Source organism: Podospora pseudoanserina, chromosome 6, assembly GCF_035222485.1.
Source record: "Podospora pseudoanserina strain CBS 124.78 chromosome 6, whole genome shotgun sequence".
Classification (NCBI taxonomy): Eukaryota; Fungi; Ascomycota; class Sordariomycetes; order Sordariales; family Podosporaceae; genus Podospora; species Podospora pseudoanserina.
In genome coordinates, this window is record NC_085925.1 from 4,127,252 (window position 1) to 4,150,997 (window position 23,746).

Consider the following 23,746-nt stretch of genomic DNA (forward strand, 5'->3'; position numbering starts at 1 on the left):
ACTGATGGTTACCTCGGGGACCAGTTTCAAAGTGCGCAAAACTACTTTTAGAAAGATCCTAGCTAGATAACTGCGTACTCAGAAGGTACAGAGCTTCGAACCCATTTTGGGCAGGTCAACCCTTCCATTGATGATTGCCTCGAAGAGCTGTTTCAACCAGCATCGGCCTTTCTACGTATCCCTGAGAACTATCTTACTCTCAGATCAATGACCTCTTGGTTCAAGTCACAGACCAATTCATGCCCGGATGCGTATGACTTATTGGCGCTTTACTCTGTTGAGTATGACCATCTCTGCCTGGGTATCGTTCTATTTCCATGTATGCAACGAAGCTTAACAACCTACCTAGCCACCATGATCCTCAGGCATCATCGATCAGCATCTCCGGTCGTGGTATTATGTCATCCCGTTCCTTGTTGTTGGGTGTGGGGAACGAGGGACAGGGGGAGGCTAATCCCTTGCTGGCCTCGGGCCGGGGCCGGCATCATGGAGCATATGGCTGTGCACCGAAAACTCAATGAACATTGTGCAAGTTCCTCGGAACTCAGGACGGCGATGCCGACTCGTTAAATTATGGATTGTCGAGCCAGTTGATCTTTTGAACAAAAGGGACTGGAAATTATGTAGGTAATATTGAGGCCTCTGGGAGCAACTGCCGCACCCATTCTCCCAACACCTGATCGGAGTTTTCGGCGTTTCCGACAGATAAGAACTGCAGCCCTACCACATCATGAAACACGTCAATGGAACGTGCCATCCATAGCCAAGTGGTGGGTGGCGGTCTCCTTGGCCTTTACAACAGTTCGTTTACATACGGTTCAGGTACGCTCGAAGTCAAAATCCTGACGGAAGATTCCATCATGAACAAGACCGCCAGCAACAAGGGCTTATGCAGGGGTGGGCTTAGAGTTCCATCGATATACCTACGAGACACAAAAAGCATCAGCAACAAACGCCTCTACCCCTGGAGTGTTGCTGGTTGCCTTCTCGTCGTGACGGAAGTCTGCCCGATTTTCCTTCTGGCACTTGGTTGTTGTTTGATCCCTGCGGCGTTGTATGCGATAACAGGATCAAATTGCCGTATAAGGATCTGAATAGGTGACCGGCACAGTTCGCGGTCATCTTATGCCCTTTTTGGTAGCCAAAGACTACACGGATGTTGCTCCTGAGAGGAGAGTGGTGTGGTTGCATTAGAGTCTGGTAGCTAGAAGCTCAATGAGACCAAAAATCGTAAAAGGATTCATACAGAGAACCTGCCTGACCTGAGATTCCACCGCCAATTCGGTTCCACAGTAAGATACAATGTCTCCATTAAAGCTGTAGCAGGTAGATGGACGTTCTGTAAAGATATTTGATGATGTCACCTTCTATGCTCGGATGGCTGTGGGGGCGGCCAGCTGCTGACGAGTGCCCACACCTGCCAGATGTTTGGAACCCCCTTTCATGGGTAAACAATGCCCCCTATTCGTCGTTTGACGACACTACAGAGTCATCGCAATTCCCGATATCTCTCCTCCACCCGCAGCGACCTTATTTCTGTGTTTGGCAACATGGGATGGTGTTGTGCCCCGAGGCCAGCCTGAGATTGGTAGGTGTCATGAGCTTTTGGAAACCACCCCTCTCCCACTCACCAGCTCGGTGTGTGATGGGGGACAAAAACTCCGATCCCAGCAACCGCCATCACCCTCTACACCAATGAAACCGTCGCGATCAAAAATCATCAGCAGCTTCAGAGGAAGCCAAGTTTTGGGCACAGAAGCCTGCACATGAGAGGTACCTTAAGGGGTAGTAACGAGGGGCATCACACCGTGACCAATGTCAATTGCTAAAGGTACGGTTACGGGTGCCGGTACCGTCCACACTGGCGATGATGGTTGGGGGACTCCAACTAGAACAAAGCTTGATTTCTCGATCAAGGGGTTCGTGATCTCCTGTCTCTTCAAGGTAGCAAATCGATAGTCGATATCTCTGTTGAGAGCCGACAAATTTCGCGCAAAAATGAGAAGATTGGGCCATGGTTGTGTACAAAGTACAAGACCTCGCCTGTGGTCAATTGTGGCGGGGGTTTTACCTGATTAGAAAGCCAATGGTGCCTTGGCAGCGGGTCCCCCCGCCGTTCTGTTTTCCTTCCACAACCAGAGAGGAAGGGTGGGGAGGGGTTCAAGAGCCACAGAGCGTGCCAAGGGGCTTTTTGTCATGGGTTCATTTTCAGTGCCGTCCAAAAGGACGCTTCTGTATCTCTCGAAGGTCCAGATAAGGTTAAGGCTTCGCCAAGGAGACCAACCTTGATCGGCCTGACAAGTTTAGGGCACCTCTCAAGCGAGCAAACATCCTTCGCGCTATTTCCACCATCCTTCCCGTCTGACTGGTGCTCTTTTGCGCCGAAGAAATGATGGCTTTACGGGATAGACGTTAGCCTGAGGCCGCTTCAGGGGACGGATGTTTAGAAGTCATGGATCTCCAAGTTCGCGCCTCGGAGCTTTTCTCGCTATCCCATGGCCAACACAGACATGTTCGGCACGCCGAGCACTATGAGCCGAGAGAGCGGGCCAGAGAACGGCGACCTTGAAGTTTTTATTCTGCTGCCTGTCTGTATTTCCCCTCTTTTGTCCTGTGGGCTCTCAAGCGGTATGCTAGTGGACGGGTAGTCTACAGCGGGTAAAAGCCCAGTCCCCACATTTCACACCATATCGGCACAACGTGGGCCATGTCTCCTCTCTAGACGCAGGCGGTCAAGCAAAGCAAAAGGGCAGCATATCGTCGAGCAAAAGTGACGTGACCGGGCACAAAAAGTGTAGCCTAGATGCTAATGCAGACTGAGCATGGGCGCAGGATGCGCTGGAACTCTGGAACGGTGTTTTGGGCCCCGTCATGTACCAGGGGCAGGGGTTTGGGGGTGTGGTCTTGGTATCCCAGCTCAGCCCTACCACGGGCCGTTTCGATCTACAGCACCTTGGCCGGCCCTGCTCCCTCCCTCCCGGCGCCTTGGTTGTCCATCATTTGACGTGATATATGTATATAGAGGAGGGGGAACTGGACTGTGTCATCATGACATTCAACATTCTGACATCAGCATCTATTTGACCACCTATCTAACTGACTCCAAGCCAAATCGCGCCACAAACATACACACACACACACACACACACTTACACGCTCACTGTGGAGACTGTTGTTGGACCCATCTCACCTGTGCCCCCCATTGTCGCCTTATCCCCTTTCTGAGTCCTCTTCCGCAGCCACTTACTGAAAAAACAGGTTCCTGCAAAGAAAGCACTTGAAGAATACCAGTCACACAGTCTTTTCTCTCTTCTCGCCTTCCATCACCCAACATCACACACCATGATGCGTGCAAAGGCCATCCAGACAACCAAGTGGGGGACGGCATGTGCTCAGTGTGCTTCAGCGAAGGCAAAGTGCTCTGGACGGTCAGCAAGTGGTGGAAAATGCGATAGGTTCGTCTTCAGCCCATGCCAAGTGCAGTTGTAACACGACCTTATTTACAAGCTTACTTGGTTACTAACTCGTATTCTCGGACTACATGTACAGATGCGAGCGCCTGCTGAAGCAATGTACCGATCAAGTCCATCGTCCTCGCAAGACTCGTCAGCCTCGACAGTAAGCCCCGACCACTTGCCTGGTAGCCTCAGAGAGCCTTCTTTTTTTTTTGACATTTCATACCTTATCTAGACCGACTGCAGGTTTAGGAGAGCCCAGCTTCGACTCTCTTGTCTCTACGCCAGAAAACCCTCCATCACCGTCCGCAGTCGATCTGGGAGCAGACTTTGCTTCATGTTCGTCATCATCAGTCCGGAGTCACACTTCAACAGCCACACCCATGGGCTCTCTGGATGTCAGACCGTCCTTGATACGAACCTCGTCAATGCAAAGCCAGCAATCAGTTCAGCACGAATCATACTTTTTTACAGCCAGTCCACCTCACTGCTTGAATCAACAACACCTGAACCCGCTGTTCATTGAAGGGCGAGAGGATCTTGATGACCTGCTATTGAACCGATACCGAACCTGCTTGATGCCGGCACACCCGTTCGTTTTGATTCCCGACCATGTCTCAGCCTCGATGCTGGTAACTCATCGACCCTTTTTGATGCTTGCCATTCGAGTGGTGGCCGGGTTTGAGGGACTGCATTCGGTACAAGGCCAGATGCAGCATATTATGGACCATGTGGCCGACCGCATGTTTCGACAAGCCGAAAGGTCCATTGATCTTCTGATGGGCATTGTTGTTGTGTTGGGGTGGTATCACTACCATTGCATGCGACACAGCCAGCTAAACAATCTGCTATGTTTAGCCGAGAGCCTGGTCAGCGATCTTGGCATCAACAAGAGGCCCCAGGTACAAAACGAGGGGAGAATGGCAGATGAGAAGAGGCTGCTTTTGGGGGTATGGTATCTGAGAAGCTCGTAAGTGTGGCACACTCCTCCAACTAGGAAAATCAACTGACCATCCACCTGTCAGAGCGGCAATGTATCTCCAGCAACTAACCTCAATGCCCTTCACCTCTTACATGCGCCAGTGCCTGGTGGAGTTGGATGAAGAAGAAGACCACGACCTGGACGAGATTCTGGTGTACTGCATCAAACTGCAGTATCTGACCGAGCGGGTGGCAGTTCTCAAGACTCCCCAACCAGACCTCCCCGAGCAACAGAACCGAGAAAGGGGCACCGCAATTGCGTCGTCACAGGAATATCTGGACAAGTTGATGAGAGAAATGCCCTCGGAGCTTAAAACAAACTGTAAGAAGGTCTATTCTGGAAGAATCTGACAACGAGACTGACTTGTCATTGGAAGCCGTATTGACAACCCACATCAACACGGTTATTCTTCGTCTATACGAGCCACGGCCATGCACCGGCCCTCTACGGATTTCATCGCCGAAACCACGCCGCTCGCGGTCTCCTACTGACCGAAACACCGGGGGCCTAAGCCTTGCATCAACAATTCACAGTTCAGACATCAACACACAGATTAGAGCCTGGTTTGAGGGGTGGGTGCAAGGCATCCCGGCCCAGGCTTACCGCACACTACCTTCGAATTTGGTTTTTCAGCTGCTCTATGCAGTGGGGTCGTTGCTACGGTCCCATGGCGCCGCTTCCCAACCACCTCCAAGCTCGTCAACCAGAGGCGACGCAGAGGTCATTGTGATTTTGGACCGCCTAGTAGCGCTGTGCTTCGCCAACTTCATTGGGGGTCAACCGCAGCCGGACATGACACACTTTTGGGAAGCGTTGGGTGAGCGACACGAGAGAGTGTGCTCCCCTTCCCCATCAGTCTCTGAGCATGGAGATGATTCCAACGTACCATTGACAGCCACACCTGCTACCTGGGAACAACAATATCGCCATGGCAGCAACGTCTTTACGCCGCCATCTAGGGTTGGATCGGCAGCACCAGACCCCAAGCTGGAGGCAGTCGATGTCGACCAATATCAAGTGGCATCACTCCCCATGATGACCAGCAACCAACTCCATCCACAGAGTCAATGGGACTCACAGACAACCCAAACAGGGTGGGATCACCATACAGCGACGCCACAAGGCCAGATGTTGATGGTTCCCGGAGCCGAAGGAGTGGTAAATCCACAACTTTGGGGGCAGGATCAAGGAACGGGCGCATATCACCATTCCGAAGGGGGTTACTTTATGGGTTGATTAGGCACCTACCCAAGTACGTGAGTTCACATCCGGCGTTGGAGCATGATTTGATAGGGGATGCATGGAGATACCACCAGGAGTTTGGATCAAGGTTGGCTTAATGGGTAATGGAGTCGAGGTGTCTGGTCACGTGCAAATCCATTCTAAAGTATATAGATGACTTGATGATAGTTGTGAATATTTACCTACCTATATAGCTGGCCTACAACATCAACTGGTAGATACTCAAAAAAAGAACTTTTCCACAAGGACTTTAGCAGAAACAGATCTCAGGACAATCACGACCACCTGAGGCGGGGTCAACCCGCTCTACCCCCGAACCCCCTGAGGTGACAACCAACTCCATATTTCGGCCCACAATACCTAGGTTCTTCTGACTTGACTACCTTACCAAGCTACATCGCCAATCTCATTGATGTCACATGTAACGATCCATCACTGCATGTTTGCCGGTTTCTCACCCAGTCAGAACTCTTCGATTGGCCAAGCAACACTGTGCCGTTCCAGCATCAGCTTTACAAGGGGTCAACGAGACCAGATGGAAGCCGAGCCGCCGTCCGGGAATTCCAGTAAAAGTCGGGATGGTTTGGCGCTAATGGCATGACCGCCTGCAGCCCTACGGCGTTGGGCCACGTTTTGTGCAGGAAAGGCGTCCAATGAAGAGATCACGGGAGCCCTCCCGCCTCCTCCATGTTTCTTTGAGGCATGGTTTCCAACCCCAAGCTTATCTGCAGATGTAGACCAAATCAGAGGCCGGCATGACGGAAGAAGCGAAGAGGCGAAGGAGCGCACATGCATGCATCATTTTGCCAGCAGCAGTGCTTCTAACGAAGCAGATCTTACATCAGCACTGTCTCCTGCACGTGCGTATGCGATCCAGTCAATGCGTTTTAAACCGCAAGGAGGTCGCCGATATTTACAACATCATCGCCGAGGTCCTTTCGTGCCGTCCGCTCACGCAACAATGCTACATCTGCGGGCCGTCAAACTCAGTTCAACACCTCCTCACCCTCCTCGCGCGGCCTCTTCCAGAGCATCGCGTAATGCGCCACGTCACCCAGGGCGATCTCTTCCCCGACTTGCTCAAACCCGAGCAGTGAGTAGAGATACTTGCCCTCGGGGGTAGCAATCAGGAAGGCGTCTCGCTTCTCCCTGGCGGCCTGCTCCAGGCCATGCTTCACCAGCATCTTGCCAATTCCTCTGCGCTTTTGAGTGGGATCCACGCCGAGAATCATCAAGTCTGTGTCAATGTCAGTTGTGTTGTAAGTGAGGAGATTCAAAGATAGGTAACTTACACCACATCTGGCTGTGCCCTTCTTTCCCCAGTGTTTGCTCAGTCACCACCTCCATGAGCCCGAAGATTTCTTTCAGAGCATCCTGGTCCAGCGAAGGCGGTAGCACGTCAACCTCTGTTTCGCTTGCAGTCTGGGGTTTGGCTGTCGGTGGGAGGGAGTCTGGGGTCTCCCACTGGGCATATCCCACAATCTGCTCACTGCCATCTTCCAGCTTGTCGACAACAACATAGGTTTTCTTGCCGTCCTTGATCCGCCTGGTGTTGCGGGCAGCCCTCCACTCGGCCTCCTCCGTTGCAGCATCGGTGCGGGCGAGGTGGTGCAAGTGCGCCGGGAATAAAATCCGGGAGAGGGTGGGCCCGAACGAGTCGCGGCCGATGACGCCGATGCGCGGGGAATCGGCGACGGTGGCTTCACGGAGGGCCAGCATATTGTTTGTTATGACTGAAGTGGATATGAAGTCCTATGAGATGGAGATGTGAAAGGGGACAATGACTCATATACTACAACCGGCATCGTCCAGGTTTTGTGAGCAAAATTTGGATTTGTCACTTGCCGACGACAACCGGCCCGAGTCAGCGTCACTGTGGAGTCACCGAGCTTCCGAACTCGACAAGGTGACCCCGGCCGGGTCTCTAAATGCGAGCCGGGGGGCTACCGTGAATCTAGGGATTACGATCATGCCAGAATAGGAAGCTTGTATTCGCTGTCTTAGAGAATAGGATGACGTATCACCACCTTTTCGCAGCTGATCCTGCCCTCCGCTGACGAGTTGATTGCGACGACAGCGTCCTCCTTTGACCGCACCACTCTTGTCGGCATCGGCTTCCAGGCCGCGGCGTGATTCTCCAGAAACCCTCTCATAACTTTGTCCTGCCGGCTCCATGTCCACTCTGGAGATTGTTTTGGCAAGGCACCCCATTTGCGCGAAAAGATGGCAAACTCCTAATTCGAATCCCACTCTCTGGGGACTGGGCGAGCGCGCGCCAAAGCATCTCGCTCTTGATCACCAGAGAGACATTGCTTTCCCCAGTAGCAACTGCTATTCTCGTACGTTGACCCCGCATCTTCCAACCCAGCACCAACGGCATCAAACACCGCTGTCAGCGTTACATCGAGGCTCTGGAGCGTCCGTTTGATCTCCTTGGTGGTTTCCTCTGGGTGCGTATAGTCAAATACATGCGTTGCCCCGATGCCCCCAAGCAGGTCATGATTCTTGGTCGAGGCCACAACAAAGATGAACTCGTCGCCTACCTCTCTGGCCACTTGAATGGCTGCCCACCCAACCGCGCTAGCACCGCCCCAGATGAGGACTCCTTTTCGTTGAGAATGGGTTCCTGAGGGCAGTTGTTCAATTCCAGCACTTGCAAAACCAACCCCCGAAAATATTGATAAATGCATCAGCAGCAGTCAACAGAGAAGTAGGGAGGCCTGCTGCTGCTTCCGCACTGAGGCCTTCAGGCTGCGTCCAAATTAGATCCGACCGGGCAAGAATGTAGGGTTGATGAGCCCCAGCATGAAGCGGGCGGTGTGGGCCTGGCCAGGTCAACCCCAAGACAGGAGTGTTGGTTGTAAGATTAATGCCAGCATAGTCAAAGCCGGTGATGGAAAGAGTGAAAGCCGAGATTGAAGTGCTTTTTGTCCGCAGGTTGGATAGCGGAGTGAGTGACTTTGATAGGGACATGACTCTGGGGGGCTAAAGGGAGAGAGGCCGCGATGGGGGTTATCTCGCCATCAGAAGAGAAAAAGAGGGCGGTGGGATGTGTTATAGCTTCAGTCATTTTTTGGGGGGAAAGTTTGACAAAATGGACGGCATGGCCTCGTAGAGATTGGTGGCAAGGACTGGGTCATCTCTTAACGTTTTATCGTCGACAACTCTCAGTCTGGTGTGCTTGATCAGATCAAAGGAGGTATCCCCGGACTTCGGCGGAGGGTTTGCCTGTGATGATTAGAAATCTTGCTGTGATTTTTGATCTTTTCAATTTGTAATGGTCGCACCAGACTATGGCGTCATTACGAACTGTCAGCAGGTGATCTTGGGTTTTACCCAAACCCTTTTCCCAATTGATTAGGGGTAAAGGAGGTGAAAGGAGACATTGGCAATGATGGAGTACGTCTCTTTTCTACCTTGTACACTGCTTTTATTTGTTGGCTGTGATGGGAAACTTCGATATTGGTTTCACAAAATGCATTGTTTACTGAGATGCCTTGGGACGTATCGAAGCATATGAATTGCGGGAATCCTAAACTCTGGAATGTAACCTGCCCTACAGTCCAGAAAAAGTCAAACGAAATACCTAGCCAAAAGAGTGACAAGAAGCTCCAAAGATACCCAGCCAACAATCTTTTTACCCTTTAAGTTCCCCACGAACCCCATCGTTTGCCCAGAAAATTTCTCTCATACCCTCTCAGAAGCAGTTGTTCTTGACAGTACTGATACCCAACAGCTCGGCACTCAAGTTGACCAAGATTTCACCACCAGCCTTCAACTTCTCGGCCTTGGTGGTGGCTCCCAACATGAGCTTAACAGCCTGCTTCGCACCCCCAAGCGCCTTGATGTACTTCTTGATCCTGAGCAGCTTGGCAGCAGGCACAGCAGTGGTGGCAAGGAGCTGAACAATGGCGGCAACACATTTGGCAATCTTCCACAGCGAGGCCCTGGCAGCGAGCTCACCCCTCTCGAAGAGGTTCAAGTTCTCCTCAACGGCATCAACATAATCGGTGTCCCGCTTGAGAGCCGTTTCGGGCTCACGGTCTCCGTTGGCAACGAGCCACTGGTGGAGCACTTCATCTCCCTTCTCGAGGATGTCGTCGGGAATGCGCTCAATCTCGGCAAAGAGGTGGTCGAGGGGGAAGTCAAAGTCGCGAGTAAAGTTGAAGTTGGTCGCCCAGGTGGCAGGGGCCTGTGCGCGAGCTTCCAGAACGGCAGGGTCACCCGCGTCGTTCTCAAAGTCGTCGGTGTCAGGGAAAAGGCCATGATTGTCATAGGGGGCGGGGATGGCGGTGACAGTGGCCACAAAGAAAGCGGCAGCAGTGGTGAGGAGTTGGACCTTCATGTTGATGGTTGGAAGTCTGAGAGTAAGGTAGTAGTTGACTGTTGCTAAAGGGTTTTCAAAGGATGAGAAAGCTAGATGGTGCTTTGACAGCTGTTGATGATGAGGGTGATTGTGGAGAATAGACACGGATGAAGTGGCCCCCTTTATACAGTTTTCTGGCTCTTTCATGAACCTATTTGGCCTTTGCTGCTGCTCTCATCCTCACCACCACCCAAAAAAATCCCACGTCTCACCTTCTCACCAGGATAATCTTGGAGTTGCTGACCCGACTCTGGGCAACTTCATTAAGCTTCGGTCTCTCAACTTGGCAATCATCAGGGGTCGACTAGGTTATGCAACAAGCAGTCTCTCTATCTCCAAGTACATGCGGCGCAGAACAAGGCTCTGCCCCTGAAATCATGCGGCAGATAGATAATCGGCAACGTGAGCCTTGTCAGACAGGCTGTGGTCTACATCTTTCTTGGTGAGGGGGGACAAAGGTTGAGCCGTGCCAAGGTAAGCGTTGTGAGTATAGAGATGGAGGGTTACATTAGGCGTGCGGCGTTGGGCGCAGTCGTTGGCCCGAATAAGTCCAGCTGAACTGCAGAAGAAGAGTGTTTGGATGAGCTTGTTTGTGCCACCCCCCGCACTTTGATCTGGCCAAGCACGGTGAGATGTACCTAGATGATCTGCAACAAGTGTATTCCACACGGGTGGTCTGTGGGAGCTCACGGAAGAAGAAATATGGTGAGCATGATGTATCGAGAGAGCAAACTATTACCAAAATGAAAACAAATAGAAAAAGCAATATGCCCTCACAACCTGACCCACTGGGAGCAACCGGTCCTCCCACATGATATTATCGCCGACAATGACAAGCGATGCTGGTTGACGACCTCCAACGGGCAGGCACCGTGCATTGTTCACGATCCAATCAAGGCGGTCGACGTCAGCGTCGGACGGACGTTGTGGGGACAACGTTGAACCGGGCATTGTGGATGAATCAAGCACAGCATTATTTCCGGTTCTTTGAAGGAACTGCTCTGCCATTCCTTCTTTTTGACAGAATCACATTGATATCGGTCACAGTCATAGATGGGTCAGCTTTCTGCCTCTTGCCCCACCGATGGGCAGCCACATCGGGCGGCGGTCGTCGGCGCTGGAATAGCAGGCTTGTGCGCCGCCATCGCCCTCCGTCGTGCAGGATGGCATGTCGCCGTGTACGAGAAGAGCAGCTTCAAAAACGAAATTGGTGCGGCCATCACGATAACTCCCAACGCGACCTTGGTTCTGGAACGGTTTGGATTCGACTTTTTGGAACTCGGCGGCGTTCGCAATGAGATGCTCCTGCGCTACGAGGCGAAGAGCTTGTCCCTGCTTCAAAAGGAATACTATGGCCCTGACTCAGGCGCAGAATGGAGTCGCTTTTGGTCAGTTCACAGGGTGGACTTGCACAGCGGGCTCAGAGGGCTAGCGACCCAGACGCAAGACACCACACCAGGGCCACCAGCAGATATCCGATTGGGCCAAGAAATTACGGGAATCGATTGCGAGGCCGGCACAGTCAAACTCAAAGACGGGAGACTGGAGCAGTATGACTTGGTAATAATAGCAGATGGGGCTCATGTAAGTCTGGACTCTTTCACCACGCCCAGAAAGGGAAACTGATCAGCATAGAGCCGCTTAATTGAGGATTTTACCGGGAATCCGTCCACAGTTCACCGTACAGGCCGGTCTATTTACAGATGGCTGGTATCCATGGACGAGGTCAATGCAGATCCTGTACTCCAAAACCTCTACACAGACCCGCAGGGACGTCGGAAAAGCGGCTTCGTGGCTTGGGTTGATCAAGAAACCAGGATACTTTGGGTCAGCTACAAGTGTAGGGGCGGCAAGGTGCTGAACAATGCCGTGGTTCATGACACGCAAACCGATGAAGGAGAAGAGGATCTTTGGCAGTCTCCCGTATCACGAGAACAAATCCTCAAGGTGCTTTGCAACTTTCACCCGTCAGTTCAAAACATGGTCTCCATGACGGCCGAGGACGGCATCAAAGCCCACCACCTCTACAAACGGCTTCCACTCCAAAGCTTTGTTCGTGGAAAGACTTTGGTGATGGGAGATGCAGCACATGTCATGATGCCCATTCATGCGGCCGGAGCAAGCGTGGCTATCGAGACAGCGGCCACGTTGGAAACACTTTTCGACCTTTCCGGGAGCACATGGACAATGGACAGCCGGCTGGAGATGTTCGACAAGCTCCGAGTGCCCCGATGTAACCTTGCCATGCTTTCTTCCAACGCTGGCCCGGAATGGCTCCACGTTCCGGGTGTGGAGGACGAGATTCGAAAGTACTACTCTGGTCCTCTGCCGCCTGCTGGTGCCATGCCTTATAGCAGTGCGTTTAGGGACGTCTTGTTCAAACACGACGAATACCGAGCCGCAAGAGAGTGCATGGACAAGACAGCCAAGGACTAGGTGGACGAGATGGGAAAGAGACGGAAGACCAGCAGAGACGGATAAACTGCTGCAGGCAAGGAGCTGTGCAGTAGAACAGATGCAAATGACACGAGTTTTGATTGCGCCAGCTCTCTCGGGCTATATCACCCCATTTGCGTGGTCTTGGATGCCAATACCCCCTCAAACTCTTATCAGATGAGGAAGTTGTGGGTAAATCAGACATCCCCCCCCCCCACGTTTTTGTCCTCAAGGTATCCAGGAAATGAGTGAGTGGCGGGTATGTACCTGTGGTCGGGTTGGACAACGAGCTCGCTCTCGGTGATTCGGTGAATGTGGTGGGAGGTGACAACAAGGTGATTTTCCTTCTCAGGCTATGAGGCAACCCTCATTCATCACACTTTGAGTACGACGTTCCAATGACACCCCAAGGGATTCTAGAAGAATTCCCCCCCCACATTGTCAATCCCTATTCGGGCTGCATCCAAGCGAGACTCTCTTGTGCTATCACAAGCTGCACACCTCGACAGTGCCGAGAGACAATGCTGTACCGCTGGCTATATGAAGTGTAAATGTAGCGGAGCTTCTTCGGGTTACCGCCAAGGCGGATTCAACCTTTTATACAGACTCTGGCCCACGAAATGACGGCACGACGCCCGCCGTTCCTGCATGACCCCAGCACAGCGTCCTCGGTAAAATCGGCAGCCTGTCATTTAGCCTCTATCTGGAATCTCACTTGCTTATAACACTGCAAATGCTCCGGATAGTGCCTCACTGTGACGCCCAAGACGTGTAAATTAAGAAAAGAACAGCTTCTGAGCGGGTTCCTGATCTAACAGCCGGCAGCCGAGATGCTTTCTCCAAAAAACCAAGACCGTGAGGTCCCTAACCAGGGCTTGTGGGGTGAAGGGTCAAGAAACGGGGCATGAGGGGGTCGTGGATGAGAGATGAAGCCGAGTGGAAATTGATTATTTACATGAGCTCTCCCATCCCTTGGTCGGGAGTTGCCAACTTGATCCTGCTCCTCGTCCCGCCCCTCTAGACCGACGACAGTGAGCGTGAAACGACAACAAAGATGAAGTCCATGTACATTGGACTGGCAGCAGCTGCCTTGTCGTGGACAGGCGTGCTGGCCAGCGAGAGCAACAATGCCATTCCCAACGAAGCCCTCCTCGCTCGTCGCCCTCGTGTGCTCCAGAGCCGCCACCGAAACGGCACCACTGACTACGCCCAGCTTGGTCTTCGTCAGGAAGGTGGCAGATGCGGAGCGGGAGTTGGACGCTGCCCCGATGGGCAGTGCTGCTCCGACTATGGCTTCTGCGGTTTGACCGTTGACCACTGCCATCCTCTGTTTGACTGTCAAGCCCAGTATGGTGTCTGCGGATGGCCTCCCCCGGTGCCTGCCACCACATCGACTCCTCCTCCCCCCCCAACGACCACGTCAACCCCCCCACCCCCTCCCACCACCACTTCCACCACTTCCACCACTGCTCCCCCGCCTCCTCCTACCACTACAAGCAGTGTGGTTGTAATCCCCCCGAGCAGCACCTCATCGACTCCCTCTGTTCCCCAGCCTACTGGTCCCCTGGTTGTGACCACCAATGGCCAGTGCGGAAACGGCACCATGTGCATTGGAAACCCCAACTACGGCCCTTGCTGCTCGCAGTATTTCTGGTGCGGTTCCTCAGTTGACTTCTGCGGTGCCGGCTGTCAGTCCAACTTTGGTGCTTGTCTCGGCATCCCTGGTCTGCCCGGAACTCCCATCAACGGCACGACCACAAGCACCTCGCCCGTTGTCCCGCCCACGACCACATCCACCCCGGTTGTTGTGCCTCCCACCACAACCTCCTCCACCACCACCACCAGCACTACCACCACGAGCTCGACTTCCACCAGGACCACCTCCACCACTTCTGTCGCGCCCACTCCTACCCTGGTCCTCCCACCCGGTCAGAGATCTTCTACCGACGGACGCTGTGGCGGCGGTCAGAACTGCTTAGGTTCCACCTTCGGAAGATGCTGCTCGCAGTTTGGCTGGTGCGGCGATGGCGATCAGTACTGCCCGTATATTGTCGGGTGCCAGCCCGAGTTTGGCTACTGTGATCCCAACTAAGCTGCAGTTCCCTTGTTTACTGTAGAATTACGCGTTGTAGACAGCAATTGGGTCTGTCGTTCGTGCGGAGAGAGAAGACTTGAAAGTTTAATGGCTGGGAGATTACAGCAAATATCAAGTTTATGTTCAGAATGAGTCCTTATTTGGTTCCAACATGTGTTATGATCCACCGATTATCAAAAACGACCGCACCTATATGAAGTGTGCCGATGATGTCAGTTGGGGTAAGCAATAATGAAAAAAGGGGGGTATTCCATGGGCGGTGGGCCGTGTGTGCATGGGTGGGGAAGCAAAAATGATGGAATTTGATTTCGTCCAGGCTCGAACTGGAGACCTTCAGTGTGTTAGACTGACGTGATAACCAACTACACCACGAAACCATCTGATTTGTGATGATCACCAGACAAAAGAAGTGTTCTGTAGGGATAGCAACGTGACAATAACGAACATCACACATGGTCTACAAGCAATACTGCCCAGCAATCAAACCGAACAGGATACAAATGGCATCTAAATGTATACTTCACAGATATCAGCCCATCTAGCAGTCATGGGGTGCATCGGCAGATGGTTGCAGCGGGTGCATCACGCTCGGCTGGATCTGGTGCGCCATTGGCCAGCCAACACCTCAGCCCCTATTCATCTCCTGACACTTTCCAATACAATGCCGGCACCGCCCGTCTAACCCAAGCCTATAAGAACAACACGCCGCCAGAACCAGTGCAAAAATATCTTGACAATTTTTTCCTACCATCCAAATACAACTGCATTAACTTTCCCCATCAACATCACCTGCATTACCATTAATCATGAACCACAACATCACCGACGTTGCCCCTTACCAACCGCTACTTCCACGTCCGCACTCCCCAATTTCATATCCGAAGAAGAAGAAATCGGGGATATTTCCTGATCTCACCAAGAGTATCAACTTGGGCGAGGACATTGACCTCATCGTTGGCCTCACAGCCACAGCGCTCACAGCCGACCAAGTCCTCAAGCTCAAAGACAGCAAAAAGCACAAGGCCATGCATTTAGCAAAGGCCAGCCTGAGTGCCGCCGCCGCCGCTACCGCGTTTACCATGATGAAAAGAGAGCATAATGAAAGAGTCGGACGGGAGAGGACACGTCGGCGTCCCGAGAGTGAGTCCAGGTCAACGCCTAGCACAACAAAAGGCGAGAAGCACGAGTGCCACAGTAGGAGCACCTCAAGATCTAGCTCACGTCCGAGGTCATTCGAGAGAGCGAGGAGAAGAAGCAGAAGCCGAGACCGGGAGCTGCCCTACCCTGACTTGGAAGCACAAGAGCCAGAAGATCACAAGGTGCGATGGGCTCTAGTTCCCTCGCCACCATTTCAGGAGGAACATCAAGAGCAGCGTGCAGAGAGCCCCGAAGACTACAGCTACGCGAGCTCGCGTCTGGCGCCACCGCCAGACGAGCGATACCACCACAGAGGCAGGGCTCGGACAACGTCACCAGTCCGCAGGCAAGACGATGGCCGGTGGCCCGATAACCATCGGCACCATCACCGAAGAAGGAAGTCAGAAGGACAGTCAAGATGGCACACTTTCTTTGACCTGCTTGGTCAAGAGTTATTACAGAGGCAGCAGAAAACTTGAGACGACTCTTGGAGATATAGACAGCACTTTTCCTTTGGATACAAACTGAACAATCAAAAAATCGTATATGTAACCCAATGTACTACTCCTAAACTCCGATCATGCCGCAGAAAGCACCCACTACAAATCCTCTTCGCTCAAAAGATCCCAACTCAACCCCTCCTCAGTAACCTCGATCAGCCCAGGTGCCGCAATCGTAACCTCCACCACCTCGCCATATGTCGTAAAGTTGTCTTTCGAAGTAAGAGCAGCAATCGTCAACCCGACAAGTATATTCTCCTCAAAAGGAAACTCAGCCTCAAACCTCAGCTGTGCGTTGTTCTCGCCAAACCACTCGACATCTTCAATAGGCACACTAATGGGCAACAGCTGTCCGCTAAAGTAGGTAACAAACAGATCCGGACTAGTCTCATTGATTAACTGCTCTGCTTCGGAGGAGCCGGTCAAATTGGCAACAAAAGACAAGCGCTGATCACGGGGCTCAATGGTTTGGCCTCCTTTCACATGGGCGACCTCAAGAGGCGGGAAGATTGGGATTTCGATCTCCCCGATGTTGAAGGGGCAAGATACGACGAATTGTTGAAGCGCGCTCCAGCCAAAGGCGCCGACGTTGGTGGTCAAGAAGAGTTTCTGCGATGGCATTTGGTTAAGAAGCAGACGGTAGAAGCCAGACTGCTGCCCTTCTTGGCCAATGATGGAGGCGACTTTACGAATAGGACCCAAGTCCCCGTTGACAGCTAGCCCCTCGGCCGCATCCTGAAGTGTTCCGAGAACGACATCGGTGAAGGTGGCGGCGAGAGCGATGGACGAGTTGATGTCGGTGGCACCGGGGAAGACGTACTCGCAGGGCTCGGGGATCAGAGAGGCGTTGAAGTGCTTGAGAACGTTGGAGGCATCGATGGCGTGCAGTTGTTCTTGCTATTGCATAGGTAACGTAGTTAGCATCTGCGGAGGTCTGTGGCAGGGAAATGAACACTTACAGCCAAGACGGTCGCCAGGATTTCGAGTATCTCCACTTTCTTCTCTGTTGGAAGTGTGAAGCCGGGCTCGTCCGTGGTGATGTTCTCAATGAGGGACGAAAAGAAGGCGACTTCAAAATACTCATTGAAGCTAATCAGTTGGAAAATGGGAATGCTGCTTTCGTTCAGGGAGGGCGGGGGCGGTGCATCTGACAGTGTGCCATCTGCTATGTCTTCGATGAATTCAAGCTGAGTTGCATTCGGGTTAGGAAACCCGTCGGCGCTATCGCGGCGAACCACTCTCCCTGTTGCCAAGGCCATGGCTACGAAAAGGAAGCCTAGTTGGGAAAGCATGATAGCTGGAATAGACGGAAACTGTTCAGGAGAGACTCTTTAGAAAATAACCCAGATTGCCAGTTTTGGCGTGTTTTATTCACCCTGGCTTGGCCGGATGCCTGTCATTTATAGCAATCGCTTTTCCTTTGGGTTGTGAAACTGGAATTTTTATTGTTAGATTTCGCTAAAATGCTTTTAATCTGATCAGGGCAAGACTGAATAGTTAGCTTGAGAGTAGAGCATAGATATGTTTATCCAAAACTTGTACTTTGTACTGATGATGTCACATCTTCTCGGACAACGAAATTGCCGTTCAAACACAGCCCGCAATCCAGAGTCTCGAGGCCAGATACGGAACAATGTTCTCATACCATCCGTTCCGACCCGGTCGGCCCGAATAAGCTATTGAATATTGGGGAATCGGACAAAGGAGCTCTGCTACTTTTACCAGCGCTGGGAACGGGCAAGAATACCTACCTAGGTGCCCAGCTTGGGCCCAAAGCCTCGGTTCCCTCCTTTCAATGTGGTTCTCAGTCACCTACCTAGCAGAAACTCACCTCTGGGAAGTTTCAAGTTAGAAAGTTGTGTGAATTTGTCATTCAATGTGCTTGAGAGAATATATAGCAGGGAGATAAACCAGACCACAAGCACCCCTTCAGACAACGGACCGGTGCAAAGTTCCTCCTCTATGATGGTGTACAGGTAAGTCATACATGTGAAAAAACTACAACAAGCGAAATGAATGGAGGGGAGAATGAAAGTTTCCGTCAGGCCTGTATGACCGTAGGAGTTCGGTTGTACGTTGCGAACAGCCAAGGTGTACTTAGTACCACACTGGGGCAGCGGTCCAGTGCTGCAACATCCAGTTGATGGCATAAGTCCATTCTTGAGAAAAGTAGGCTGCCAGCTCCTGTATCTGTTGATCGTCTGGCACGACATCGCCCCACATTTCAGGCCTGGCTGCTTCGATTTCAGCATAGGTGGCCACCAGATTCCTGCCATTCTTTGTTAGTCCTTGATCACCAAATAATCTGACAAGGAACGTACTCCTCTGTGATCTTTTCTAATACCATCCAGGCGAAGTTCCAGCTCCTGTTGGATTGCGGGTCGTTTCGGACTAGGCCCTGGGCGTACGTCAACATTTCCCCAGAAAAGGCGTAGTTGGGGGTGAGCCCCCGGAGCTCGGAAAGCATCTGATTTGATTCGACGTAGTAGATCCAAGCCGAGGTCATGGGTTCCTGGAAAGCTAGTTGATCCTCCTCTGTCTCGGCATTCGCTACCAAGCGTTCCACACGACAGAGCTCAGTCAAGGTGTTGATGCGGTGGGTAAGGAGAGACTCGATGATCTGGCGCGCTGACTGCTGCAGGACTGTTAGTTTATTTGAGCATGAGCGAGAAGATATGCCAATCATACTGAGCCGGATGTACTCGAGCTTCCAGACTTGTGTCCAGTTCGACGTGAGCGCGAAGATGACATGGTGGGTTTTGGTGTGAACGAGAGCAGGTTAAGTCAGTGTGTGTGTAAGTGACTGAACTGATGGTAGTGAGATGTACAGCGACTGATGATGGAGCTGGGCGAGTTTGATGTAGATATAAGTCTGATGGTCTGGAATCTTGGAGATGCGGAGGTTTTGGATTCAAACTTGAGAAAGTGACTGCCTGGTCCAAAAAGTGGATAGGTAACGGCACCATACTGACGGTACTTTTCACCCCTCCACACTCTCCCAGTCTACCGGGTCAGGGACAGCCCTAGGCTAACAGGAATGGCACCCAACCTAGTGTACTCGAGGAAAAGACAAGACATGCCATCCAATCATGTTTGCAGACAGGACGACAGATAATGTTGGGGCTCTTACCGGGTGGACTCACCAGATCAGTATAAAGATGACCGGGTGGTGGGCAGAGTCAGACGGGCGAAGCTTGAAAAGACGCCCCAAACAAAAGGCAAGAATGGGTTCGGTGGCCATGGTACGCTATGTGCCGGAGTGACCATGGACCAACGGATAGTGCGGCTCGGGGAGTTATCTGCCAGACGAGAAGCAAGGGTTGTATCAGTGTGGGAATAGGTAACCATTTTGACCATGACGATGGTGGGTCAGTACCTACCGAGTGCATCTCCTGGGCACAAGAGATAGTTCTCATGTGCTGGATCTCTTGGTTTTATTCGCTCTTGGAGAGGAACATGCCCGAGCCCTCTGTCTGCAAAGCCAGTAAACTGTTGGTTACAACCCCTCACTCACGGAGCGTTGGGTGATGAACTTTCTAGGAACAATATCACCACTGGTCAAGCTTGTTGCTATCTTAGGTGCACAGAATCAAGGCTCAGGAGCAGACATGTCATGGCTTGCAGTGGTTGACTGGGAAGGCACCGTATAACGTCGAATTTGTGGGTTTGAATAATCAAGACGCACCATGAGGCATCATGTCGTCATGAGATGAAGGGTGGAATGGATGAGTGGGCCAGGCATAGATTCGTCCTGAGCTCATTTCGAGTATTGACCGTCTACTCTCTTTCCTGACATCTTGAGTTGTTGCCTGAGAAAATACATGGGTCTCTGAGGCCTTGATTCCACCCTCATGCTTGCAGTCAGATTTTAGCGCATTATAGTGGCACAGCGAAACGATCCGCGATGCACCACGGATATTTCCTGTATGTTGTAGGTGGGATCCAAACAAGAACGAGCCTCGTAGTCAGAGTCGGGCGCGAGTTGTAAGCAGTCAAGCCATGAGTGAGGAGCCGCGTTTATGTTCCGGGAGAATGGACAGGTGGGTGCGGTGCATTTGAACCAATGGAGGTGGCATCGCTGAGCTAAGAGGGATGCCTGTCTTGGTGTTTTGCATGTAGGGATGATGAATGACAATGCCACTCTAGAGTAAGAGTATGAGTCTGGACAAGACCGCTCCGATGTCACCGACTGTTTGCCGAGTTGCTGATTGGTGGCTGTTGTGAGTGCAGTCCGGGCTTCCACGTGGAACTCAGCTGGTCTCGCTCCAAGTGTGCCTGCCAGGAACCAACGGCGATTTGTTTCAGGCGATCAGTCCTCGGCCCCCGCGGTAGGGCTGAGACGAATGGGAGCAGGGATGACAAGAGATGATGGTCATCTCGTAATCTGGATGCCTGAGGAAGCCCAGATCGGGTTGCGGAATCAGCGCGCCCATCCGGAGACGCAGCAAGACATCTGTCAAGTTGCTGGCCATCCATACCTGTGCATTTGTGGTGATGAGATAGAGGACACGAGGTGACTGATGAGGGCGGGTAAAGACGCTGTGACATCACCTCTTGCGTGGGGAGGACCCCTGTCTGGCTGAATGGCTGTCGACCTTCCAACGTGCAGTAGCGGCGCATTCCAACTCCCGAGCAGTCACCTTCATTGGTCTCCTTACGTGGATATACTTTTGCCAACCATAGCCAGTATACAGAGCAGATGGAAAATGTGTTTCGACCAAAGAATGCTCTTTAGAGTCATGAATGCCGTGACAATGTTGAGCGCGTAGCCCAACAACTGCGGTGAGGCAAATCTTGCCCAAGTCACGGCCAGTCCCCATAGGGGTATCGTCAAGAGCGAGGTTTTTAACGCCCATACCCGGTTGGGAAGGTGACTGCCAAGGCGGAACTGATGATAAACACACTTCTGTCTTCTATTTGCGTTTTGGAATCCTTTCCAAAGCAGTTTGTAAGCTCTTCACTTGTTGGGGGGTACATGTAAGCGAAGACGACCCAGTTTCAACGACGACTTGTGATATCCTTCTCTGTGATGTTGAAAACAGAGTAACCTAAAGTCATCATTGTAACAGGCGCCTTCTATCCCGACACAGAGCCTCTCTGTATGGCCCCCAACATGACAGACAACAGCTCCCCACCCCCATCGCCTTGTTTTGCGCCAGGTAGACAGAATCTCATCTTGTAGTCATCCTTTGTGTCACCTGCCAACAGCCCTTTCCTCGTCAACATCCTCATCGTCCTGTCCATCTGCACCCTCACCGCCTTGCTCTTCCTCACCTTCGTACTCGGCACTCTCTAACCCATGGCCTTTGATCACCCAGCTCCAGATCCACCCGCCAAGAGTAACACCGGCGAAAAGGCCCCATGCGAGCGCCTCTCCCTTGGGCCTGACACGCATGCTCAAGGTAAACAGGCCCCCAGACAAGAATGGCCCCACACTTCTCCCGGCGGCTGACAGCGTTTGAGCAATCCCGTTCAAAGTTCCCAACGTCTCATGGGAGGGAGCCGAGTTTGTGATCTGGACACGTGATCTGGGTCAGCCCATATCAGTGGTGGGGGTAACATGAACTCACCAGAAGCATGACACTACTCAACCCCCCGACAGCGCAGATGTTCTTGATGATTAGAATGACTCCCAGTTCGCTATAGAGCCAGCCCTTGCCGCTGCCGATGCCCAGGTGAGGCGTTGAATCCAAGTACCCAATCCAGGGCATAAGACTCATAGCAACCGCCATTCCAAGTAGAGAATACCGGTATGTTCCCAGGTTCCCCATCCTCGCCTTGAGTCTTTCAAACACAAGAGCCTGGAAGACAATGGTGGCCAGGCCTGCAAGGGACAGGGACAGGCCGATGATGCCCGGTCCAAGCGCGCGTCCGGTGGGGGGAGGAGCAGAGACAAAGATTGGGTACAGAGAGTTGAAAGAGATGTTGGCAAGCTGAAAGACAAGATAGGTTCCCAAGACGGCCATGGTATTTCGGTTGGCCAATTGTCGGAAGGCAGACTTCTTTTGCGACGGAGTAAGACTGTTCGCATCCTCGTTATCTTCATCAGCTGCCTTGGTATTCGCCGAACTGAGAAGTGCCTGCTGTTCTTGGCTATCTTGCTGGTGGTCAGAACTGACGGATTCCGACCTGTGTTTTCCAGCTTGTTGTTTTCTCCACGGCCGCTGGACAATCCTCCTCAGCCACCCCATCCAACCACGCGGGCCTCGTGCAGATGTCCCATCATGTTCTCCTTCCAAGGTTTCCTTGAACCATATTCCTAGCACAATGACACTGACGACCAAAAAGGCCGCCACCACAAGATTTGGTGTCAAGTAGGGGTATTTTGCCCCGTCAACCCCAGCATCCGTCTCCACCAACAGACCACCCAGGGCGGGCCCTGTAATGCTTCCAAGCGAATAGATGACGGGAAGCCACGTAAATGCTCTGCTCTGGTTCGTCCTGTCAGTGACTTCGCCCAGACACGTAGGGACTACTGCCGCATTCCCGTTGAGCAATCCCATAGCGACGTGTACAATGATCAAGTGCGCATAGGTGGTGCAGATGCCAAAGAAGCAGAAGCAGCCAGCCAACAAAGATGTCCCGATCAGCATAACAGGCTTGCGTCCAATCCTATCAGAAAGCCACCCCCACAGCAGATTGGTCGCCAGCTGTGCCATGGCAAAAGCCGATGCGAGCAAGCCCACGTACATGCCTTCCTGGCCGGAGGGGATCTCGGGAAACGAGGCCACCATGGCTGGGAGGTAAGGACCAATGGAATTGAGGGCTGTCTGCTCTGCCAGTGACAGGAGCGCGAGCAAAGCCAGTTGTCTCCACGGTAGCGGCGTTGAATTCGGACTCGTATCAGGTCTCGTGTGGTGGTGGCTGTTGTCTGACCCCTCGCCTCTTCGCGATGGCGATACACTGGAGCCTCGTTCGTCGACTTGTGAAAAGTAGTGGCTGTTGTCCTCTCCATGTTCTTCTCCCGATGGCGAATGTCTGAGCAGTGATCGGAGCCATGAGTTCTTTCTTGGCCGCGTCTGCTGAGGCTGGTTGGAGGGCGTCGCGGGGGGTTCGGTCGGAAATGTGTGGTATTTGGCGGTCGACTGTCGCTGGGCCGGAGGACGGCCGGCGACAGAACTCTTTCTTCGTCGGCGGCGGCTGCTTGATGGAGATTCGCGATAGGAAGAGAGATCGGGAAATGGTTCACCGGCGTGAAACGATCCAGAATGGCGATAGCGCTTGACGGAGGGTCGTGGGATGCTCGACTGCGACTGCGGGTGCGACTGCGAGGCTGTCGCGGTAGTCGCGCTGGCAGCAACGGCGCCCGTGTGCACCATTGTTAATGATGGCTGTGTCGTACTTGCTCAAGGGTGCGGGCTCTAAGATGAGAGAGGAAGACCTTCAGCACCGCTGTCTCTCTTCAAGGTCAGTGACGATGGAGGAACGGGCCAATGGGCAGCCAGGCAATTGCTCAACGGGCCCGGCTGCAGGGGATCCCAGTCGCTCCAGGAGGTGATGTCATGGCACCCCACGCCGCAATCGACCGATGCT

At 52.6% G+C, this 23,746-nt stretch overlaps 9 protein-coding genes and 1 non-coding gene across 10 annotated transcripts; 5 read left to right on the plus strand and 5 right to left on the minus strand.

The window, feature by feature from the left end:
• Nucleotides 1-4,177: 4,177 nt before the first annotated feature.
• On the plus strand, nucleotides 4,178-5,673 carry QC764_611000 (uncharacterized protein; the record flags this gene model as incomplete). The annotated part of the gene is made up of 3 exons (XM_062949583.1): nucleotides 4,178-4,425; nucleotides 4,481-4,758; nucleotides 4,814-5,673. 3 exons carry the CDS (start codon nucleotides 4,178-4,180, stop codon nucleotides 5,671-5,673), a joined length of 1,386 nt encoding a protein of 461 aa, XP_062798340.1.
• Nucleotides 5,674-6,453: 780 nt separating this feature from the next.
• On the minus strand, nucleotides 6,454-8,690 carry QC764_611010 (uncharacterized protein). Its single transcript, XM_062949584.1, has 2 exons — nucleotides 6,972-8,690; nucleotides 6,454-6,916 (listed from the first exon to the last, which is right to left on the minus strand). The coding sequence occupies exons 1-2, from the start codon at nucleotides 7,396-7,398 to the stop codon at nucleotides 6,666-6,668; spliced, it is 678 nt and encodes a 225-aa protein (XP_062798341.1). The 5' UTR covers nucleotides 7,399-8,690; the 3' UTR covers nucleotides 6,454-6,665.
• A 686-nt stretch (nucleotides 8,691-9,376) lies between these two features.
• On the minus strand, nucleotides 9,377-10,192 carry QC764_611025 (uncharacterized protein; the record flags this gene model as incomplete). The annotated part of the gene is made up of 1 exon (XM_062949585.1): nucleotides 9,377-10,192. One exon carries the CDS (start codon nucleotides 10,190-10,192, stop codon nucleotides 9,377-9,379), a length of 816 nt encoding a protein of 271 aa, XP_062798342.1.
• A 464-nt stretch (nucleotides 10,193-10,656) lies between these two features.
• QC764_611030 (uncharacterized protein) lies at nucleotides 10,657-12,919 on the plus strand. Its single transcript, XM_062949586.1, has 2 exons — nucleotides 10,657-11,629; nucleotides 11,681-12,919. Exons 1-2 carry the CDS (start codon nucleotides 11,099-11,101, stop codon nucleotides 12,479-12,481), a joined length of 1,332 nt encoding a protein of 443 aa, XP_062798343.1. The 5' UTR covers nucleotides 10,657-11,098; the 3' UTR covers nucleotides 12,482-12,919.
• A 616-nt stretch (nucleotides 12,920-13,535) lies between these two features.
• Nucleotides 13,536-14,573, plus strand: QC764_611040 (uncharacterized protein; the record flags this gene model as incomplete). Its single annotated transcript, XM_062949587.1, has 1 exon — nucleotides 13,536-14,573. One exon carries the CDS (start codon nucleotides 13,536-13,538, stop codon nucleotides 14,571-14,573), a length of 1,038 nt encoding a protein of 345 aa, XP_062798344.1.
• A 306-nt stretch (nucleotides 14,574-14,879) lies between these two features.
• Nucleotides 14,880-14,953, plus strand: QC764_0101560. The gene has a single exon. It is a non-coding gene; the product is annotated as a tRNA-Val (tRNA).
• A 429-nt stretch (nucleotides 14,954-15,382) lies between these two features.
• On the plus strand, nucleotides 15,383-16,192 carry QC764_611050 (uncharacterized protein; the record flags this gene model as incomplete). Its single annotated transcript, XM_062949588.1, has 1 exon — nucleotides 15,383-16,192. The coding sequence occupies one exon, from the start codon at nucleotides 15,383-15,385 to the stop codon at nucleotides 16,190-16,192; it is 810 nt and encodes a 269-aa protein (XP_062798345.1).
• Nucleotides 16,193-16,277: 85 nt separating this feature from the next.
• Nucleotides 16,278-17,699, minus strand: QC764_611060 (uncharacterized protein). The gene is made up of 2 exons (XM_062949589.1): nucleotides 17,173-17,699; nucleotides 16,278-17,110 (listed from the first exon to the last, which is right to left on the minus strand). The coding sequence occupies exons 1-2, from the start codon at nucleotides 17,503-17,505 to the stop codon at nucleotides 16,313-16,315; spliced, it is 1,131 nt and encodes a 376-aa protein (XP_062798346.1). The 5' UTR covers nucleotides 17,506-17,699; the 3' UTR covers nucleotides 16,278-16,312.
• Nucleotides 17,700-18,053: 354 nt separating this feature from the next.
• Nucleotides 18,054-20,719, minus strand: QC764_611070 (uncharacterized protein). Its single transcript, XM_062949590.1, has 5 exons — nucleotides 19,899-20,719; nucleotides 19,594-19,749; nucleotides 18,902-19,512; nucleotides 18,535-18,848; nucleotides 18,054-18,482 (listed from the first exon to the last, which is right to left on the minus strand). Exons 3-5 carry the CDS (start codon nucleotides 18,962-18,964, stop codon nucleotides 18,311-18,313), a joined length of 549 nt encoding a protein of 182 aa, XP_062798347.1. The 5' UTR covers nucleotides 18,965-19,512; nucleotides 19,594-19,749; nucleotides 19,899-20,719; the 3' UTR covers nucleotides 18,054-18,310.
• Nucleotides 20,720-21,087: 368 nt separating this feature from the next.
• QC764_611080 (uncharacterized protein) lies at nucleotides 21,088-23,532 on the minus strand (the record flags this gene model as incomplete). Its single annotated transcript, XM_062949591.1, has 2 exons — nucleotides 21,088-21,728; nucleotides 21,784-23,532. The coding sequence occupies 2 exons, from the start codon at nucleotides 23,530-23,532 to the stop codon at nucleotides 21,408-21,410; spliced, it is 2,070 nt and encodes a 689-aa protein (XP_062798348.1). The 3' UTR covers nucleotides 21,088-21,407.
• Between the last annotated feature and the right edge of the window lie 214 nt (nucleotides 23,533-23,746).

Bases quoted from the DNA above. Each gene is read 5' to 3' on its own strand.
- QC764_611060 (XM_062949589.1), bottom strand. From the start codon at position 17,505: ATGCTTTCCCAACTAGGCTTCCTTTTCGTAGCCATGGCCTTGGCAACA. The intron at 17,111-17,172 runs GTAAGTGTTCAT...CCTATGCAATAG, and splicing joins TCCTGGCGACCGTCTTGGCT to CAAGAACAACTGCACGCCAT.
- QC764_611070 (XM_062949590.1), bottom strand. From the start codon at position 18,964: ATGTCATCTTCGCGCTCACGTCGAACTGGACACAAGTCTGGAAGCTCG. The intron at 18,849-18,901 runs GTATGATTGGCA...ACAGTCCTGCAG, and splicing joins GCTCGAGTACATCCGGCTCA to CAGTCAGCGCGCCAGATCAT. The intron at 18,483-18,534 runs GTACGTTCCTTG...AAAGAATGGCAG, and splicing joins TTAGAAAAGATCACAGAGGA to GAATCTGGTGGCCACCTATG.
- QC764_611010 (XM_062949584.1), bottom strand. From the start codon at position 7,398: ATGCTGGCCCTCCGTGAAGCCACCGTCGCCGATTCCCCGCGCATCGGC. The intron at 6,917-6,971 runs GTAAGTTACCTA...ACATTGACACAG, and splicing joins AGGGCACAGCCAGATGTGGT to ACTTGATGATTCTCGGCGTG.
- QC764_611030 (XM_062949586.1), top strand. From the start codon at position 11,099: ATGGGTCAGCTTTCTGCCTCTTGCCCCACCGATGGGCAGCCACATCGG. The intron at 11,630-11,680 runs GTAAGTCTGGAC...TGATCAGCATAG, and splicing joins TAATAGCAGATGGGGCTCAT to AGCCGCTTAATTGAGGATTT.